The sequence below is a fragment of the Cheilinus undulatus genome, linkage group 20, assembly GCF_018320785.1.
Source record: "Cheilinus undulatus linkage group 20, ASM1832078v1, whole genome shotgun sequence".
NCBI classification, from domain to species: Eukaryota; Metazoa; Chordata; class Actinopteri; order Labriformes; family Labridae; genus Cheilinus; species Cheilinus undulatus.
Window position 1 is genome coordinate 32707780 of NC_054884.1, and position 18420 is coordinate 32726199.

General features: G+C 36.6%; 3 protein-coding genes and 1 long non-coding RNA gene across 6 annotated transcripts in view; 2 read left to right on the top strand and 2 right to left on the bottom strand.

Moving 5' to 3' along the window:
* Positions 1-3665, top strand: part of scn4aa (sodium channel, voltage-gated, type IV, alpha, a) — a 28207-nt gene extending 24542 nt beyond the window's left edge. For all 3 annotated transcript variants that reach the window (XM_041816256.1, XM_041816257.1, XM_041816258.1), the window contains one exon: positions 68-3665. In XM_041816256.1, the coding sequence (XP_041672190.1) occupies positions 68-1368 (1301 nt within the window). In that variant the 3' untranslated portion in view covers positions 1369-3665. The remainder of the gene's footprint in view (positions 1-67) is intronic.
* On the bottom strand, positions 1148-9953 carry LOC121528704. Its single transcript, XR_005993494.1, has 3 exons — positions 9282-9953; positions 5156-5237; positions 1148-1276 (listed from the first exon to the last, which is right to left on the bottom strand). It is a non-coding gene; the product is annotated as an uncharacterized LOC121528704 (long non-coding RNA).
* Positions 6036-14063, top strand: cd79b (CD79b molecule, immunoglobulin-associated beta). Its single transcript, XM_041816259.1, has 5 exons — positions 6036-6180; positions 7747-8040; positions 8173-8291; positions 10663-10716; positions 12894-14063. The coding sequence occupies exons 1-5, from the start codon at positions 6114-6116 to the stop codon at positions 12987-12989; spliced, it is 630 nt and encodes a 209-aa protein (XP_041672193.1). The 5' UTR covers positions 6036-6113; the 3' UTR covers positions 12990-14063.
* On the bottom strand, positions 14062-17175 carry LOC121528703 (interferon a3-like). Its single transcript, XM_041816260.1, has 5 exons — positions 17044-17175; positions 16878-16958; positions 16300-16449; positions 16065-16145; positions 14062-15950 (listed from the first exon to the last, which is right to left on the bottom strand). Exons 1-5 carry the CDS (start codon positions 17173-17175, stop codon positions 15852-15854), a joined length of 543 nt encoding a protein of 180 aa, XP_041672194.1. The 3' UTR covers positions 14062-15851.
* Positions 17176-18420: the final 1245 nt, after the last annotated feature.

Sequence of the window (18420 nt, forward strand, 5' to 3'; positions counted from 1 at the left end):
GATTACATTTGTTTTGTTTTTTTTTACTATATGGTCTCCAAGTATTGTTTCTTTCCATTCATTTCAGGTACAATGCTCTCTGACCTCATTGAGAAGTACTTTGTGTCACCAACTCTGTTCAGGGTGATCAGATTGGCCAGAATAGGAAGGATTCTTCGCCTCATTAAAGGAGCTAAGGGCATACGGACGCTTCTCTTTGCTCTCATGATGTCACTTCCTGCCTTATTCAATATAGGTCTACTTCTCTTCCTCATTATGTTCATCTTCTCCATATTTGGCATGTCAAACTTTGCCTATGTCAAAAAGGAGGCTGGAATTGATGATATATTCAATTTTGAGACATTTGGTGGTAGCATTATCTGCTTGTTTGAGATCACAACATCAGCTGGATGGGATGGACTCATGCTTCCAATGTTGAACAAGGAGGCGCCAGACTGTGATCCGGACTTTGAGAATCCTGGCACAGATGTTAAGGGTAACTGTGGTAACCCGGGGATGAGCATGATGTTCTTTTGCAGTTACATCATCATTTCATTTTTAGTGGTGGTCAACATGTACATCGCCATCATCTTGGAGAACTTCAATGTGGCACAGGAGGAGAGTGGAGATGCTCTCTGTGAGGATGACTTTGAAATGTTTAATGAGACATGGGAGAAGTTTGATGTCGATGGAACTCAGTTTATTGAGTATAACCGACTCTCAGACTTTTGTGATGCCTTGCAGGAGCCTCTAAGGGTAGCAAAACCGAACCGGCTTCACCTGATTGAAATGGATTTACCCTTGGTTATTGGGGACAGGATCCACTGTCTGGATGTCTTGCTGGCGGTCACACAGATGGTCTTGGGAGACACAGTGGAGATGGCAGCAATGCGGGACAGCATTGAGGCTAAATTCATCCTGAACAACCCCACCTCAGACTCCTTTGCACCAATTACTACAACAGTGCGCCACAAAGAAGAGCAGATCGCTGCTGTGGTTATTCAAAGGGCTTACCGTAACCACCTACTAAAACGCTGCTTACGCCATGCCGCTTTTATGTACCGCTGTAAAAAGAAGGGTAGGAATGATGAAGATGAGGAGCCGCCTGAAAAAGTGGGGATGCTAGCTCGAAGGATGGGAGTTCTCTATGGCAGCAATGTGGACCTTGCAGAGGAGATGGAGCGTGCTGCTGCAGAAACTCTAGCAAACCAACAGCCTTCTGATACAGAGACAGTGTCACATTACACAGAAGAGGAGAGTGCTTCAGATTCCCCTGAGCCAAATATCATGGTTGTACCTGTAGAAATCACAAATGAGGTTTTATTACATTCTGCCCCAAACCAACACTTGTTGACTTTTCCAGCAAATCTGAGAGAGACAATCGTATAACAAGGACAATAAATTACATCTTCCCTGTTATTTCTCCCCTGCCAAGTAGTTTTGACTATCAATGCGAAGTCCCGCATATAAAGCTGAATTTTCCACATTGGATGAAGAGATATCATAGTGCTAATGAATGTCTTCATTGTGTTTTTGTTAGCTAATTTTAACAACCAATTCCTGTTTTTCACACAGTGTTTTGGGGTATTTTTGGGGGTTGACTGTCACACAATGGAGTACAGGGTTTTCTCTGATGATAACCATAGCCACTTCAGCAAATTTAATCCCAGATAATACCAAACTGGGAGGATCAAAATACAACCTTGTTTGCAACATTAAATTAATCATTTGTAGGGTATTTACTGGCAGTATGGAGTAGTATGTAGGTACAGTGGCAGGTGCAGACTCATAGTTACTTAGTACTAGTAGTGGCCTGTCCTATTGAAGCACCCTATTTCTGTGCCAGTGATGCTGGCATCTGTAAACAGCTGGAGGTAAACAGTACTTAAATTGATTTTTTAGCCTTGTGAGACTGTAAATACTTAGAATTTTCTCTGGGCCAATTTAAAAGCAAGCAGCTTAAGATACATTAACTTACCAGTGGAGAATCAACATTGGTTTTGATAGAATTGTATATCTGTAAGAAGTCTAACAATATAAAATATTATTTCTATACAAATACATTAAAGAAATGCTAGTGTTTTAAGTGAGCCATGGTTGAAATCTACATTTAGCCAGTGTTTACTTTGCTCTGGGCTATGGTTATTACCAGAAAACCACAGCATGTGCCCCAGAATTTCAGTGTAGAATACACAGTTGTATTATTCCCAGTGTGCACAAACCAGTAGATTGGATTATCATTTCACCCTCTGTATTATCTTATATTTAGCAGCACACATCCAAACTCTATGCATTATCCAATATTACATGAATGCAGCTACATTATCTAGCTCTTCCAACTAACATTTGATAATTAAGTCTTTATTTACACAATGCTATTCATCCTAGGAGCTACACTTACTAGTATCCAGGTTAAATATGTGGCTCAGTGTAAAAGTACAAAGATGGAATAACAGCAGACCTTCACAATGCTACAGTGGAATCCCAGTGTAAAACTTTCATTTCACTTGTTGAGTTACATCAATGTGGGGGTTTTGCTTACAAACCTCTTGGTTACACGCAAATAAATTTACAAGGTGAGATGACTTCTGTAAACAGAGGCTTATCTAAAAAATTGAAATTGTTCCTATTTTACTAATGACAGTATAATCTATCAGTCCTCATTAGCTAACAATAACATGCAAGCAGATGACACCTATCCCTCAGTAAGACCCTGTTTATATTGCACTATTTATATCCAGCTTCCAGGTCAGGTTAGAGCAGTTCACTGTTCATGTTTCCTAAGATGACTCCATCAACAACACATGCCAGTCTTATTAATGTTTTGTCAATGAATTTCCACTGTTGGTCCCCTCAGACAGATCCGAAATCTCAACAAGGCAATCAATGGTTTTCAATTTTCAGCATTTTGATTTAAATGTAATCTGTGACTGCATATCAGACCTGTCAAGTGCTCTGTTCCTTTTAGCTTTTACCTAAACTTCTCCCTCAGATTCACTCATATCTTATCCTTTGAATAATAGCAAATTAACCTTAATCCAGAAACACAAAGCTGTGTAAAAGTTATAAATATCTTCGAGGAAAACACCACATATCCTTTGAGGTAGTTACACTTATTTATACGTTGATAGTTTTAGGGGGGAAAAAAATCACATATGGATGCCTGTCCTCTTAAAAATTGCTTCCCTTGCTGCTGTGTAAGTCTTAACAGAATTTAAAATGTCTTACTCTAACTATAAAACATGAACAACATAAGCACTTTTACAGTTTTGTAGTTTGTTTTTTACATTAGACCATAGAGGGTTGTGTCTTCTCTTTTTAATGTGTTCAGCATTGTTTCAACATCAACCCTAAGCGATCAAAACAAATCAATGTTTCCTCTACGAGGGGTCTTTTTGTCTTATTATATTACTGCCGCAGCATGGCAGTTATTCCGGTCAAGACGTGTGTCATGTGACCTGCAGCAGTCCTATTAGAGATTGACACACTCCTGCACCACTTAGCTATCGTGTCCTCTGATGCTGCAGTGAAATCCAAAAGACAGTGTCCTCTTTTGTTTACATTTCTAATGGAGGAAGAGCTTGACTGGTACACCTAATGTCAGTGTTGCCTGTACATACTTTTTTTTTCTTCTTTCTTGTAAATTTTTATGATTTTGCTATTGTACAAAAAAACTGTAAGTATATCGTGAGAATAAAAACATCTTGTAGAGAAAGTAGTCCACTAGTTTATGTTCTATTACTGTAAAACTGTATTGGGACACTGAGGCCCCCTGGTGGCCATATGGTGAACATTAATTGCAGATCACCACCGTCAGTTTGAGGCTGCAGAGAGGTTTGCAAATTTTGTACCATCTCTGTGTTCAATAATGAAACTGCATAGCACACAGAAAAAAAGTGAATAATGCATGTAAGAAGCTTTAATTTAATCTTTTATTGTGTTAGCTGACTATATAAAAAAAGTACTGAATACTTTCCATATCCTTTAAAACTCATTACCTGCATTTAGTCACTAAACTGCAGTATATCAGGTTCTCTATCGTTTTCTGTATTTTTACTACAGTACTGAAATCTTGTTTTCAGAATGTAACAGATAAAACCTTCACTATCTCCATTTATTAATCACACTGTTCACGAGCCCAGTCACTACATTTAACTTGCCAACAATTGTCAAGTACTGCCTCTTACAAGAAATATGAGGTTGGGTGGAGATATTTTCATATTTCTGTGGTTGAGTGCTTGCCTTGCCCAGAGGTTAACTCCCAGCGAGCTGGTACAGCTAGAGAAGTTCTCTGGAAGTGTATTAAGTGCAGCAACTCAATTTTTTTATTTTTTGGCATATAAAACAGAAGGAAACAGTCAAAAATGCCAGAACAACTTTCTTGAGCCTACACAGTGACTTGTTTTAATGTCTGTCTCAACCCAAGGTCCAAGTCTTAAAGTAATTTACCCTTGAGTAAGAAAAGGAAAGCAAATAATCTTCATATTTAAAGCTTCACCCATAAAATGTTTGGTATTTTTTCCTCAGAACAGACTTAAATAGATTATGATCCAAATATTTGCTGATTAATTTCAAATTGCTGCTCCACAAGTAATGGTTCTCACATCTGATAGCTTTGTTTAGTTTAGCAAACTACTGTAAATGCCCTTTTTTCAAAAACAAAATTAAAACATTATAATGAATACAAAAATGACCGTCCATTACCTTCCAATATATCACAGTGTCATTTCTCAATCAGATTATATGTTAATAGAGGATGTGTTTTTCCTGTTAGTGTAACTGTTGGTGACTGCATTTTATCTCCTGCTCACACACTGTGAAGACTGACCAAACTCTACCCTGTGTGGTTGGTGCAAGATGAATTCTTGTTTAGGATATGATCAATTTGGCAGACACTTATAGTTCATGTTTTACTCCATGTTGTGTAACAAAATGTTACGGTCTACAGCTAAGGAGCTCTAAAGAGCTGTACCAATGTAGAGACATTGTTCACATGCAAGGGCAAACCTAATAAATTCTACAGAGAATAATTTTGTCAGAACAGAAAAAGATATACTCAAGTAGAATTTGTCTTTAAGCATGACTATGAAAAATATGACCCCATTTACATCCCTGATAAACACTAGGAAAGAAACACAAATGTGAAGTAGCTTTCTCTATAACAAAATCAACTCACCAAAGCAGACTAGCAGGCTTGGTCCTAAGGTAGTAGAGCCAGTAGTTCAAGATGATGCTCCACCAACACAATCTCCTTTTGCCTAAAAGAAGAGTAAAATACATTTATTTAAAACTTCAAAAACAAATGACAGTTACTCCTACAGACACAGACGAATAAACAGCCTTTACATCACTTCTTTACCTTTTCTTTACCTGAAAGGACAAAAACTAAAACACTGATACCATGATTTCAACTACATTTTTTTTTTTTACTTTCCCCTGCACAACTTCTTTTTTCATGCAACCCTTCCATAGGGCAAAAAAGCTGTTAAGAGATTTAATAATGAGACCTGTCCATATTGTTGTCTCTTTATAACCTTAGGTCTTCAGCACAAAGGACTTATTGGTGCTGGTGTGTATGCAGAAAGCTGTCAAGTAAAGTTATCAAAATTTGGCATTGAGTGCCAGGTTTGAGTTGGAACCGTGTTTACATTTTCTCTTATCTGATGCAGGCAGGGATTTTTGCAATCATTTAGAAAGGAAACGTGCTTGTGAAGCTAACAAAAAAAAGAAAACTGTTTGGTACTATAACAGAAACTGGTTTGGCCGAATATTCTGACACATACCAAACAACACTGAGATCTCTACTTTAGTGGAGCATGGATGGTTTTCAAACAAATGATCTCAAAAGATCTGCAGAGAAATGGCTTCTGCGCACTCTTATCTTCAGCTGTTCCCAGGTGTTTTGATTTTCCCTTAATATAGAACACGTGAATAAAACTGAACAGGTTTCTAATGTTAAACCAGTGGGCAGTTCACAGTTATTTTGCTTCTCTCCCCCTTATTTGCCTGGCGCTAAAGCATTAGTGACAGACAGCAAACTCACTGATGCAGTGCAGACACTTGCTCACAACAACTTCATGACTGCAGAGAGACAGAAATACACTTGGACATCATCATTCTAGAGGTTTATCTTTATGAATGCCATTATGCTCTGGCTGTTGCTGGTGGGATGCTGTGGGCTTTCTTCCATCAAATGCTCAGGTAAATATTAACTCTAGTATTATGATCACTGTTAGAATGGAAAATTACAATTGCACACAATTAACATCTTGGTAACATATTCTAAGTTATAAAGAGTCTTGTAATAATCTTAATATGAGCAGATTAATGCAGTTTTAATCCTTGAAGCAGTAATTAAATTGTAAATGTCTGTTAAACCACTGCTATCATGCACACAAGTGTTTTGCATGTTATTTTTGACTTTACCATGACTTCCTGGCCATCTGGGGGAAAGAGGAAGTTTTCTTTTTAAACAAAGGGCTTATATGTTTAATAATGCTTGCATTAGTTAGTATTATTTCCTGTCTATACTTTAAAACTAGACATAAGTATCTTAAACTGCAAACTGATAGGTTACTGAATTAAGATGTAGTCTATTTTCTTGATTAATGGATTAATTGTTTGATCTATAAAAGTCATTGGTTTGTGAAAAGAGGGTAATGTAATGCGTCCCACAGCCCATGACGTCTTACATGTTTTGATTAACAAAAATTTGTTTTCAGATAACCTTTTGAGTTTCTCACACACATTGTCTTCCAAAATAGTTGCCTTTTAATCTGCCATTTCAGTGCTAATAAACTAGGCAATTCATGAAATATGGTGGCAGTTATTTAAAAAGATGCATTAATTATATAATCCTCTGTATTTTCTAGTAGAATCTCTAAACTCCAGGGTGATTAACTAGAAGTACTCTCTTGCAGTGATATGCCTCAGTGAGGTATACAACTGCCAGACAGTGAAAGTACAATGATGGGTCAAGAAATAGGGCTAGGGTGGATTTCGTGGTAGTGTGATTGGCAGAAATCTCAGTCCTTAAATGGCAAAGGTGCATTTCACATTAAAAACCCCTCTGATTTGTAGAGCTGGGGAAATGTATGGAGGACTGATACATAAAGACTTTTTCAAATATCACATTCACAAGCAAGGGATCATGAGCATGAGGCCCAATTACCTTGATCTTCACAGACAACCCATATCCAATCATTTCATCCTCGAGTCAGAGTGGAAATGTGTGCAGTTTGAAGAAAATCTCTCTAAGCGTTTTTTAGATATCACATTCAAAAGAGAGACAAGCTGAAAATATGATGCCTCTGACCCTGACTGCAGCTATCACCTGTGTAGTCAGGGTCAGAAAAAAAATACAAGTCCTGAAGATGTTCATTTAAAAGCTACAGATCAATACATTGAATAACTGGGATGGTTGTCAGTAATTCTGACTTATATAAACTTTATTATTTAATACTTACTTACTGATTGAATGAAAAATAAATGTTTCTCACAGTACATACAGAACTTCCAATGTAAAACTGACTGCTGATCTTCTATGATAACTCAGTGCTGTCCTGCCCTTCACCAGCTACATGAGATTAACATTCTACATGTGAAGCAGACACCTTTGGAACTAAGGCTGGATCAATGGAAAAATAAACTGATATTTCAGATGTTTTGTTCACTATATGGACTCTTGGAATGGCATGAGTTTCTTTCAAATCTTTTAACTAACTGCTGCCACAATAACGTATACTCAATCTTATCTCTTCTTTTTAGTGGCTAAGGAAACCACAGAGCGTATAATCCAGAAGCCACGATATTATGGTGTCAAAACCGGGGCCTATGTGGAAATTCACTGCCTTCCCCCAGAGTCACAGAAGTCAGAAACATGGCAGTGGTATTGGGCTGCTGAGCACAACGGAACCAAAAATCTACTGCCAGGACAAAGGAAGAATGTTCAAGACAAAGGCAGGTCTCTCCGCATCATGAAAGTGAAACCAGAGGACAGTGGAGTGTACTTCTGCAAGACAGCCAATAAATGGGGACCAGGGACTGGGCTTAAAGTTGTCAGTAAGTGTCACAAACATGTTTTACAACATGTTACAGACACATCAATATATTGAGACTTTCTGTTTTTTTCTTAAGGCTTCTGCAACTTTTGCTTTAAAAAAAACTAATATATTAGTTTTATTGTTTCCACAGAAAACATTAATGTAACCGAGGCGCTGTACAGGACCAATATGAAGGATGGTCTCATGATTTTCCAGGGTCTCCTGCTAGCTGTCTGTATTGCTGCTTTAATACGATGCAACCGAGAACTGGTGAGGAGCGTCATGGCTGAGGATTTGAGATTAAAGCTGAATTTGTTTCTGAACTGTGTGACTAACCAATCGCCAGAAAACTAATCAGCAACAATTTTGACAATTCCTCTTTTTCAGGAACAAAAGAAAAAAAGTTATTTCCTATTTTAAAATTCCAGACATTACAGTGTAATGATAATCCTTTTTCTGATACTAAAATCGTGATGTAACTGTGGTGTAAATATTAATACAAAAACAAGCTGAAAACAAAAAAAAGAGAATAGCAAATTTGCAGCATCTCTCAGTGTTATAAATCAAATAAGGCCAAAAATCTGACAAAACATTGAGCTTTTAATTTTCATTTAGATCTGTTGAAAGGAGAACTGCATCACAAAGATCAATATTAGTAGCTATATATTTTGTACAAGAACTACACTTTAACACCAAACTAGTTGAAACTGCTCAAAAATTTTGTTGAAACTGATTACGTCAAAGTTTTAAAGAAGTGGAAATAGATTTTTTTTGGGTGATCAATACTCGTACATTCATGTTGGGAAATCTTGACTTTTTTCAGTTATACTGTACTGTTGAAACTTTCCTCCACTTTAAAACATTTAAATCCAACTCAAAACAGTTCTTTTTGTAAAGCTACAGGCTCTTTACCCACTATACCTTTCCTGAATTTCTATTGCATACTTCATTCTAAAACATTATTGCCACCCAAGATGGTCCAACTACAAGTGGCAATAAGTGAGAAATGTACATTGAATCAAATCGACGTCTTCCACTGTTTTCAACATACTATCTACAATCAATTACAATTTTTTTCTACAGGCTGGGCTTCCCTAACTGAGTCAGCAACTTCACTCATGGTGTAAAAGTGTCAACCATACCACAGCTAGCCATTACGTGCATTGACAACAAGCAAGAATGTAGGACCTCGATAATGGCTTTGTTTTCAATAAATCAGACAGGTTACTGGACAAGCTCACGCTGAAATGGGAAACTTACCGATTTTGGGGGCATTTATAGGCTTTTATCTGTCTTTGACAAGGCTACCACGAAGGTAGCTATGGCGCCCAACTGCCGTTCCTTGAAAACCGACAGTTCCGACAGTCAAGACGATAAAGTATTTCTAGTCCTCTTAACCATTCACTTAACTCCTCAAACTCTCTCTGCTTTTAGTTTTCCAACCAAAACGTGACCTTGGCTTGTACCCTTCAAGTACAACAAACTTTTTTAGCAAATTCCAAGTCCTGTCGGAGCAAAGCTAGCTAGTTGTGGGCAAAGGTGCGCGAGCTCCTGTACTTAAAGCAACGGTAGCTTCAGCTGTAATCAATAATATAACGGCTGAAAATGTAGCCAACGTGAATCCGGGAAACGTTGAGTTGCCCCCATAGGTTGCCCCTTTCCGCTCAAACGCATCTTACTTAATATAACAGAACAGTTTTACCGGCTGTTTGTTTTACCGGTGTTACGTTTCAAACCGTGGCCGTGTTAACTTGGGACACTCAGCGTTTGCCGTACTTCGCCACAGCTGTTGAAAACAGAGCGAAGTCCAAACAAACGCCACTTGGATTGGTTTATCATTAGACATATAGGATCACTTTATTTTGACCTAACTAGAAATATTCATTAAGAATATTTTTTTAGCCGCTACTCTGTATCCTGCAAAAGGTCGCCGCTAATACGGGTAACTTTTTGAACCGAAACACCTACGTTCCGTTCTGCTCGTACCTGGTTGAACAAGCAGCTAGCTGTTAGCCACCTGTTGAATGTTAGACAGGTGGAGATTATAGGCCTGTTTCTGCAAGTAAAAAAACGACGAACTGTATGACTTTTCACTCAGTCATTACTGTTAAAGATGCTTGAGTAATCTTCAAACCTTCATTTTCAATAACCAAAAACGCTGTTATTCAATTAGTTTGTTACAGAGATAAAGGATTATGTTTCAGTGTTGTTTATTTGTTTGTTTTTGTCTTTGCTTTGAGAATAACATGAACTTCATGAAGTCAACCATTCAATGTAATGTATAACAACACAAAAGCAACTAGTGCAAAACTGTATACATGAAATACTGAAGCACATGAACTACCAAAGTCCATGGGTTTGTAAATTAACTTTGAAAAATTGTTTGATAGAGGATCTTTTTAGGTGGCTTCTCATAATGAAAGACACAAAATAGGACAGAGGGGGTAATCATCATATGAAATCATTGGGGAAATGCATTAGTTTGTGTATTTTGCAACAAATTTTGTTTGAAATTCCAGGAAAAGGCCATAAAGACCTTTATCTCTTTCCTTGGCATGTCAGATTTCTCAACACTCTTTGGTTGTTTACGCTGAAACCATGAGCAATTTTCTTTAACATTTCTGCTGTCTTTATTTTTCAGTTTGAAAGGGGAGACAGTGTGTATGAAGAGCCTGAGACAGATCACATCTATGAGGTAGGGGAAGATTTTTCTGTTTTACTGCTATGCTTGTTTAAAATGTCATGATGTATTTGCATCACAATAGTCACTTACTGGCAGCATTCATCAGGATGTGTTTTTTTTTACATTTTAAATTCACTCTGAGGCTTAGTCAGTCGACTGGCTTCACTGAGCTCAAAACCACAGTTTATCTTTGTCTGTCAGCCAGTACTCAAGATTTTTTCTTCATGAAAAAAGGGATGTGACTATGTAGGTGTACTTCATACGTTTAAGCTATGAATACTGCAATTACACACCAGAAAGGAGCTGTAGTAGCATTTCATGTAGTTTATAATACACATACAGCTTATTAATGTTCATGAAAATAACAAAAAAGTTGTATAGATCAGAGAACTCAACTACATGGACTTAAATGAAGACAATATCAATGTTAAATCAACTTAAATACCTTTTATACAATTGCTCCTAGGTGTACATAGGTAAATGAGCTCTTGACAGGCTCTTAAAAGACTCCTGTTTGCATGAAATAACAGGATTAAAAAAATGGTGTTATCCAAAAGTGTTCCAGCATGTATTTGTATAAGGCCAGTCAGCTTGTACCTGAAAAAATATTGCGCCAAATTGTCTATGAGACTCTATAAAAAATGTATATTTGTCCTGTTTCATTGTTTTGTTACACCTTTGTACTGTCTTAAGCCCAAGCTCTATTATTATTTTATTAAATACATCTGATTGACCAACAAAATCTCCAAAATTTGGGTCGCAATTCTCCTTGAGGAGTTGATGGTGGTGGGTCCTGTAACCCAACAAGTTGAGAACCACTGTTCTATAAATTACAGTACACACATAGGCAGTTTTACAATTGGGGTAAGCATTTAAAGGTGGAGTAAATTTAAAGGTAAGCATTTGGGGCCTCATGCTCCAACCACACAGTTAAAGATAAAGTTTTATAGGTGTGCAATATATAACAGGGTATGTCTAAAATAACTTAAAAGGGACCAGAGTGAGTAAAATAACATCAGTATAGGGTCTAAGCAAGGTCTAAGTCCTTTAAAAAGCTGAAAAATGTCTTCATATCTAGCAAAATATTGTTGAGTAAATCCATGTAGACATATTTAGATGACGAATCAGTGGACTACTGTGAGGTAAATGGTGTGCAATGAATAAAAATGTATGATTTATGGCAGAAGAATGGATATTCCACCAATAATTAGCAGGTAGATTATTATTTTTATAAGTCTCACTTGGCAAGGAGACATGTTGAAATATTCCAGTATCATTAGTTTCAGTTGTGATGCTCTTTTAAGACATTATGAGCAAGTACTGCTGAGTATTTGGGTATTAATGTTTCAGATTTAGATGTGCCCAGTAGTTTTCTGGCTTTCAAGAAAAGGATGTGCTGAAATAGTTCTATAATCGTTTCTTGCTCAATGGGGAAGGGCCCTTTAACATTTTAAGAGACTAAAAGTGTCTGTAACGTTCTTTAAAATACAAAATACTGTTAAACTTGACATTCTAGACAAATTAGAGGGTTTGAGCCAAACAAATTTAGATTTCATATCCATTTTTCTTTTCAGGAAATGTGAGCACCAATAGATAAAAGTGTTTAATTTTAATGATTCTGCCGTGACAGTTAGCAGCTGCTTATCTTTATCTGTGTGATGCTTGGATTATTGACTGGCAACTAAAGCTAATAAACTAAGCTGTACCCAAGCATAAGCATGCAAACTAGGATGTACATGTTAACTGACTGAATTATGTAATTATGTGTACAGTGGTCCAGTTTTTAATATTTTGTGTCTATCTACAAACACAATAGATTTAAAGTAAAACAATCAAGATCTGACTGAGCTCAGCTTTAATATAAGGGTTTGTACATAAATAAGGCATTTACAATTTAATAATTACAGCCATTTTACTTAGAGTACCTCCATTATTAAGATCTCAAAAGTATTTGGATAAACTATTATGATTAAAATTTCAACAATAATTTCTAGTACTTGGAAGAAAGTCTGACTGTTGATGATTACCTGAAGCCTGGAGCCCACTGACATCACCAAATTCTGAGTTTTTTTTTCATCCACTGTAGTGGTGAATAGAAGCAAAATGATAAACCAAAATTAAGTACCACTGTCCAAACAATTATGGACCTAACTATGTCTCAATAAAACTGACTTATGTGTCTTTCTCAGGGTTTGGAGATCGAGACATGTGGAGGGGATCTATATGAGGAACTGCCTGTGTATGAAGACACTGATGGAGCTGGAGCAGAGGCCCCATGGGAGTGAGACTAAACTACTCGTCACCTGCCTACATCTACAACCTCACAATATTTTACTTTTTACAGTTTGTTGGTTTTAAAAGTCATAGTTACCTGAAATGAGGAGTCTCGGGCATAGTCTAGGGTGGACACTTTTTACTTTCTACCTTTCAAGGTATTTTTTGTAAATATGTAACAGCATGCTCATCCTAAATTGCTTGCAATACATGACATGCTAAATTTATGCAGTGCTTATGTTGTTCTGGATTAACTTTGACAGTTTCAGCTGTAATTTTGGTGCTAAGGATGCTTTTTTAAAACTTGGGTTTGTGTTTTGAAAAAGTGTAAGAAGAAGTACATTTTTTTTACTTTGCATGCTTTGTAGCCTGAAAAGACCCGACTTTTTCTTTAGTTGTTTGGTATTTGCATACCTTAGAGCTGCAACTTTAAGATGATTAAATGATTATGGAATCAAAAGATTCCACAATGACCTCTCACATATATAGATTTCATGTTTTTTAAGCATAGATGTCACTATAAGCTGGTTCATGCCTTTTGGATGTGAGGATTTACTGTTTTATTTCTCATTAATAAGTTGTCCTCAAATGGTCTAGCCTCAGGACCAGTAGTGTAATGGTCCATGTAGAAGTGGGTATTTATATTCCCTTTACTGGGTATTCTCTTAATTTAGAAGAGGGTACTCTATGGAGACTAGAAAAAATAGTGGGTATACCCTGTATACTTGCATATACCCTACACCAGGCGTGTCAAACTCAGTCACAACAGGGTAAGATTCTGAATTTTGGTCTAACCTGAGAGCCTCACAGGGTCAACATTTCATCATGAACTGTCAACCTCATTTTCACCAGTTATAAAGCACTGATGATAAATAATTTTGAGAGTTAAAAAAGTCAAACCGATAACTTTAAAGGCTCAATAAAACATCAAATGTAGGTATTCAAAGGGTCAAAACAGGAAGATAAAAGTCAAACTATTTTTTTAAATGGCGATATATGAGAAAGAAAGTCAAAATCATTAGTTTTAAAGGTAAAAATATGAGGTAAAATTCTAAATTAAGAGTTCAAAAGGGTCAAAATATGAATAAACATTTTAAATTGTGAATCTGAAAGGTCAAAATATGAAATGAAAAGTCAGAATCATATGTTTAAGTCATAATTATGAGATGCAAAATTGATGCACTTATTCCTTATTTTTCCATCTTTATTAAGACAGTGATATTTAATTTAGAGTAAGAAATGACTGGCAATTGACAGTCAAAATGACAATTGGCTGCATCTTACAGTTTTTCTCAGTCGCTTTGGTACATTTCTTGAGTCATCCTCGACATATGCAAAACAGTAAGTGCATTTCTCAAAACAATTCATACAAATAGCAAAACACCATGGATTACCTGCAAAAGCCAGTCTCTTGCTCAAAATCCTTAGTTCATCTCTCAAAAGTAAATATCTGTGTCAATGAACATGTCAGTGCCATAGGCATAGGACAGTCAAATTGCTTAGTCATGTTGTCAGTATAACAGTGTTCTCTGGAGGGATGTTCTGATGTAAACTATAGCTAAAGTTTTGATGACAATTGTTGTAAATTGTAAGTTACACCTTAGTGTATGTGGGAGATTGATTGCAAGAGACTGGGCAAGATTCACATTTACGCCTTTACTGTTTATACTGTAATTTGTTGACAGACCATGTCATCGCAATACAGAAAGGAAAAGTCACCACTGCCTAGCACAAAGAAAAAACTAAAGTAGAAATGTGAACATGGGACGATCTTCTTAGGGAAAACTGTACATGTATTGCTGTAGGAATTACATTGCAGTCTTCCTACACCTCCTGACGTTCCTGTCTGTTGGGCACAAATTCTCATCCACATCACAACGAATATCTTCTCTTGCAATGCAGCGTGGAAAGAATCTTTTAGAGTGTCTTATCCAGCCTCTGCAGGTATCTGCTGTGATGTCATCACATGCTGCATCCATGGCAGCCAGAAGGGTCATCTGTGTATGTGGCTGGCGATCATATACTTTCCATCTCCATGCTGAGAAAATTCCTCAATCATCAGATTCTCCTCAATCAAATTCCTTGATCATTGGTTAATCCAGTGCTTCACACATTTCCCTTCGTTAGAGAAAGTCAAGATTCACCTGGGAGCAATTTACCAATTCAGGACAGATTTAGGAAAACAAGGTCTAATGGAAATGTATAGAAATATGCTTGACATATTATGACAACATATTCAACCATTTTGCATGTAAAGACTTATGTGATGAACTAATGCCTAAATGTTGTGGGGGGGTGAGACTATTCAACTGAGACCCATTATAATACATTTTGATCACCATGACATAAGCAACTGATAATGTAGGAAACAGCAGAGAATTGTACATAATCATTTGCATGGATGTACCAAAGCATTTGCAACTTGTTCAAAGAAATGAGAAACTGAAGTGCACAAGTGAAAAAATGATGTGAAGATTGAACATGTAGTTCTGGGAATTTAAATTCTGATCTGAGAAATGTACTAAAGTGACTGAGAAAAACTGTAATGGCTTTTATGATGGCAGAGGAATAAAAACAAGAAAACAGTTCCATTAGCTGCAAAAGTATTTTTTATTGAAGTTTGCAAGTATACAAAAATAAATAGCTTAACAATTCCAATACCAAAATGTTGCCTTATAAATAAATAAATAAATAAACTGATTAACGTAGTAATCAAGTTAATCTTAACTTTAATTGGTAGCATATATATACTAAAATAATTTCTGTATTACATCATCACCAATAAATAAATGAGTATAAAACAGCGTGCATGATTAAGCGATAAATAAATAAATTAAGATAAATAGATGTTTTAAGTTGACAGCTCAGGTATGTCAGTTGGCGTTGAGCACAGATGAAATCAGGCTGTCAACCCTCTGCAGATGAGCTTTGACTTCCTTCCTGATCAGCTCCCAGGATTCAGCACCATGACCCTAAAACAAAAAACCATTATCAATACATGTAATCAATCTATACAATAGATAGATAGATAGATAGATAGATAGATAGATAGATAGATAGATAGATAGACTTATTGATAGATTTACCATTGTGTCGAGGACATGTGAAAGTCTCTTGAAACTCATGTGCAGCTTCTTCTTGTGCTTCTTGTGGCTGTGGCTCCGGATCTGATGTTTAAATAACAGGAGAATAAGTAATTTAGAGCCACATTTTTCCTATCTAACCCTGAATGTATTAAAGGAAATCAAAACATACATGGATATTTTCCCTCATTATTTGTCATGAATTAATAAGGATAGACCATAATAATACTTTACTCACACAGGAGTGAAGGCCTTCAGCCTGCTGGTTCACAACACCAATGAAGTCGTCTGCTGTTTTCTCCTCCCATGATGCCAAGCTGTGATTCTTGTTGAACAGGGTCTCCACTTCATTCAGGACCTGAACTGTGAAACTGACTTTGTCCTCAGCCTAGAAGAAGAAGAAGACGAACAGGGTGACATTTGTGCCACATTTTGAAAGCTGCTGTTTTAAGATGAGGAGAAAGAAGACATATTTGCTGATGACATCTCAGCACATGTCTAATAACTGTTATTATTGTTTACACTTTTACACCTTTATCCTGGCAAAGTATGTTTACTTATCAGATTACAGTTACAGGGTTATACAGGCTTTAGTTTTAGATTGTTTGAAACTTTACAGCAATGTTAGGGCTTATTTACTGATTATTCATTCTTCTGTTGCTGTATTTGCTGAATAATCTGTGGCTCTAACACCACAATTCACAGTTTGAGATCAGGAACTTCGAGACCTAAGAACCAACTTTTTTTTCCTGCTGCTAAAATCCTTAACCTGTTTTGGTATATATTAAATTGATATTTAAATAGAGAGTGACTTACAGCTGCTTTGGACACCTGGCTGTACAGCTCACGAGGAAAGGCCACTCCAGCATCCTGAGAGCTGTTAGTGGAGTTATGAGCCTGAAACACACATCATATTGCGATTAGTCAAAAGAATGAATGCTGTAAAGATCGTGGTGAATAAAATCCTGTAAAGGTGACTCACCATGGTATCCACCAGATTCAGATAGTTTTCACTGAACTGTGTGAATTTATGATCCATCCATCTGCAGCTCAGTGGGGAGCCTGCACCGAACACACACACAAAAACACACACACAAAGAGTCCATGTGAGCATGTTGGAAAAACTCTCCAAGTTTCTTCTTTTCCTTAGTTTGGATCAGCTTTGGATGTCTTCTGTTCTGTCAGAGTAGACAGGTGCAGCATCATTTATAGTGGAGCTGCACCCAATTTCATTTTTCGCATGCGAGAATCATAACGTGGCTGCGGGTTTGGATTGCGGGATTCGGATTTGAAACGATGTCACAATGAAACGTTCCTTTCCTAAGGTGTAAGCTTTAACATTTCAATTATCACGCTCGACATGTGAGAAAAAGTCACACATAACCCGCTGCACATGCATATCAAGCAAGAAAGCCGGCTGTATTGCGATTTTTTGGACAGAATAAAATTTCCACTTGCTGTGAATTAAAGTCATAATTTCAGCTTACATTAACGCCATTTTTTATATAATACTGCTACGAAATTACGCTCCGAAGCTGATACGAATTGAAAGAAATAAAAAACATGTCTTTTGACATTTAGCTTAATTTTAAAAAGTTTTCCTGACATTTTATCTATTTATTTTTTTTATTTGGCTATTAATATGCAGGGGAAACGCACTTTTAAAAATGATAAGTTGGCTATACAAGATTTTTATACAGTTTTGCCATAATTATTGCCCGTATTTGTTGCAATATTATGCTGAATTCTCTTATGTTTATAATTAATGTAGCTAAACCGCAGCTGTACATGCTGTGAGTCCACACACTAAAGAGGAAAGTGATTCCGCAAAGAGAAAATGGAACCAGATTGCGGCCTTCGCTACGTGACAGTGACGTTTTCACAATCTGAAAATCTTCGTGACGTCATGACGTTTCTCAAGTACAACTACTAGCCTACTTAACTGTCAGGACAGACAGGTGTAAAGAGAAGAAAGACAGATAAGCTTTTATTGGAGAGGAAAGTTAGGGGTCTCTCTGTGTCCCGTCATAATTTCGGCTTCTTTTATGGCAAAATTTTATTTCAATGTAATGTTTTACAGCATGGGATAACAAAAAGCCAACTTAACAAAGTAACCATATTATATTATATTATAGTACATCATTACTATATTGATACATGATATTATTGTATATATTACTATACTATGCTAACTCTTTATACTGTATTGCCATAGTTTGAAACTTTATGTGCATTCCTAGGAATTTCTAATCATTTGAGATGAGGTTTTATTTCTCCCATGGGAATAAGAATAGGCTAAGACAATCATTTTTAGAGATCAGTTCAGTTTGTATTGTGTTGATGCGTGAGGTAGAACTAT